This window comes from Asparagus officinalis, chromosome 1 (assembly GCF_001876935.1).
Source record: "Asparagus officinalis chromosome 1, Aspof.V1, whole genome shotgun sequence".
Taxonomy (NCBI): Eukaryota; Viridiplantae; Streptophyta; class Magnoliopsida; order Asparagales; family Asparagaceae; genus Asparagus; species Asparagus officinalis.
In genome coordinates, this window is record NC_033794.1 from 2,782,394 (window position 1) to 2,784,639 (window position 2,246).

General features: G+C 41.0%; 1 protein-coding gene across 2 annotated transcripts in view; it reads right to left on the reverse strand.

The window, feature by feature from the left end:
* LOC109846225 (AT-rich interactive domain-containing protein 5-like) overlaps window positions 1-1,877 on the reverse strand; it is a 23,609-nt gene extending 21,732 nt beyond the window's left edge. The window contains exons 1-2 of one of the 2 annotated variants that reach the window (XM_020415457.1): window positions 553-1,877; window positions 416-455 (exon numbers count right to left, since the gene is read on the reverse strand). In XM_020415457.1, the coding sequence (XP_020271046.1) occupies window positions 416-455; window positions 553-1,208 (696 nt within the window). In that variant the 5' untranslated portion in view covers window positions 1,209-1,877. The remainder of the gene's footprint in view (window positions 1-415; window positions 456-552) is intronic. The other variant, XM_020415451.1, reaches the window with a different exon arrangement.

The following is a 2,246-nucleotide window of genomic DNA, read 5'->3' on the forward strand; positions in this document are numbered from 1 at the left end:
GAAAACTGCATCCACTGAACTCATTGCTAGTTGCCCATGAATGAACGTAACAAATTTTATACCCTCAAATATGGTATCCACCAAAAACTTTCCATTTGTTTTTTACACCATGCTAGTTATTTTCAAGAAAAGGGTACACTGGAAAGCAACCAATGCTTACGAATAAAAATCAGGTGTTTTCATCCCATTGATAAAAAGTACCGATCAGACCTTTCGGAAATAACAACTAGCATTACAACATCAACATACATAACAGAATTACAGGTAGCTGTTATCACCTAAGGTAGAAAAATCTATGTAGGGTGTTCTCCATAAAAATATAAAACCATGGGTGGAAATTTTGAAAAGTAGGATGCAGTCCACAATCTACATAGAAGAATATAGATATATCAAAACAACTGAGTTGCAAAAATACCTGATCATAACCACCCAATCTTGTAACTGCTCTCCACAATCTGGGCACAAGGAAAAGTGAAAAGAAGGATTTACCAGCCTTATAAATAGTACAATCATAATAAACCGGATAGACTGAAACAAATGGTCCAGACTTACTTAAGGCAATTCAGTGCTTCACCATAGAACTTTGGGGGCTTGAACTCCAAGCTATTTTCTTTATGGAAATTCTCTAGCTCTACCATAAAAGCAGCCTGTAGCGCCTCTGACCCATCATCATCTCCCTCAAGAAATGGGTCAAATTTAAAAGACTCCGCTGGGGCCTCTGTATGTTCAGGTTCAGGGTAATCCTCACGAGTCTCTTTTTCCTCAGCAAGTTTTTCATTCTTTTCCTCTTTCAATGGGGTCTGATCAAGCCCATTCTCTTCAGAATGAAGTTCTTTCGCATCCGCATCCGCCTCCACCTCCACCTCCGCCTCTACTAATTTGTTCCCATCGTCTAATTTTTCTTCATTTAACTTGTTCCCTTCCCCGGCATCCTTCCCATCAGGAAGAGGAATTTCGGTGTCCTTTTGCGATTCTTCCGGTAATCGAGCACTATCAGCAGCATTTTCTGTTGGATTATGCTCCACTGGTGTTTCTACAAGTACAGAGCCATTGCTGTTTAATTTACCCTCTTCATGCAAATGAGCGTTCTGATATTGTAAAGGATCACTTATCACAGATGGGGTCTCTTCTTCCATTTGCTCATTCTCTTCGTCTGAATGCTCCGCCATTTCTTTCGGGGATCCATCACTTTCCCTTGGCTCACTCATTCTGACCACAACTTGTCTCGCTTCAGAGTATATACTAGGTTTTCTAGGTTCTTTCCTCGGCCCAAGGACCTAATCTATCCCTTTCTTCTCAAAGCCCTAAGTCTCTAAGCTAAATGAAAAGGGCGAGCTTATCCAAACAAAACCAAAACCCTAGTTTCTTCGAAAAACGGCGTTAAGAGCGGGAAACCCTAGAAAGAACCGAGAACTAGAGGAAATAACTTATCTTTATCGCGATGCCGTCTCCGGAGGCCTTGGTTCTCGAGCGCGTCGAGAGCTCCGAGGAGCTCTAATGGCGGTTTAGGGTTTCGTTGGAGCGTTTCAAGGAGAGGACAAAAGTTTCGAATTTTTAGCGAGGGGAAGAGGGAAGGGAGAAGGATCCGGGACTCATGCTAGCTAACAGCGTAAAAATTGAATCAGTTGATGCATCCAGTCACGTGATCAACCTTTTTACCCTGCACTGTGAAAAGCTGGGATTTGACCGAAGCCTGATTCGGGTTACGGTCAATGCGGTCACGGTAACCGCACGGCGAGTGTTGATAACTGATGGACCCCACGTACGTAAGGTTGTCCATAGAGAGAGAGACATCGGTGGTCCCTGTGGACCCCACCAGTGTACATTGAGCTCGTTTGTGGCTTCTAATTACACTTTAAAATATCCCTGTGATTTATACTCTATAAAGATTTAAAACTTTCGCGTATATACGGTAACTTATTTTTTGGCAATACTTGTATACATTAAAATTGGCTAAAATACAAGATTAGCTTAAAAAGTGACACCTTTTTACCAGTTTAGCCTAAAACGCGATGTCACTTACCGTTTAGCCTAAAAGCTACAAATGCAAGGACAAATAAGCATTACCGGTGTGGGAGATAATGTGATTTTTGTATATAGACCCCTCACTCTCTCATATTTTCGGATTAACCCCAAAAAAATCTAAATTTTGTAATTAAAAAACATTTCTTTGCACCATCTCTTTCTTCCTCCTTTCGACCATCTCCTCCATTCAAATTTGCAAAAAAAAAAAAAAAAAAAAAAAC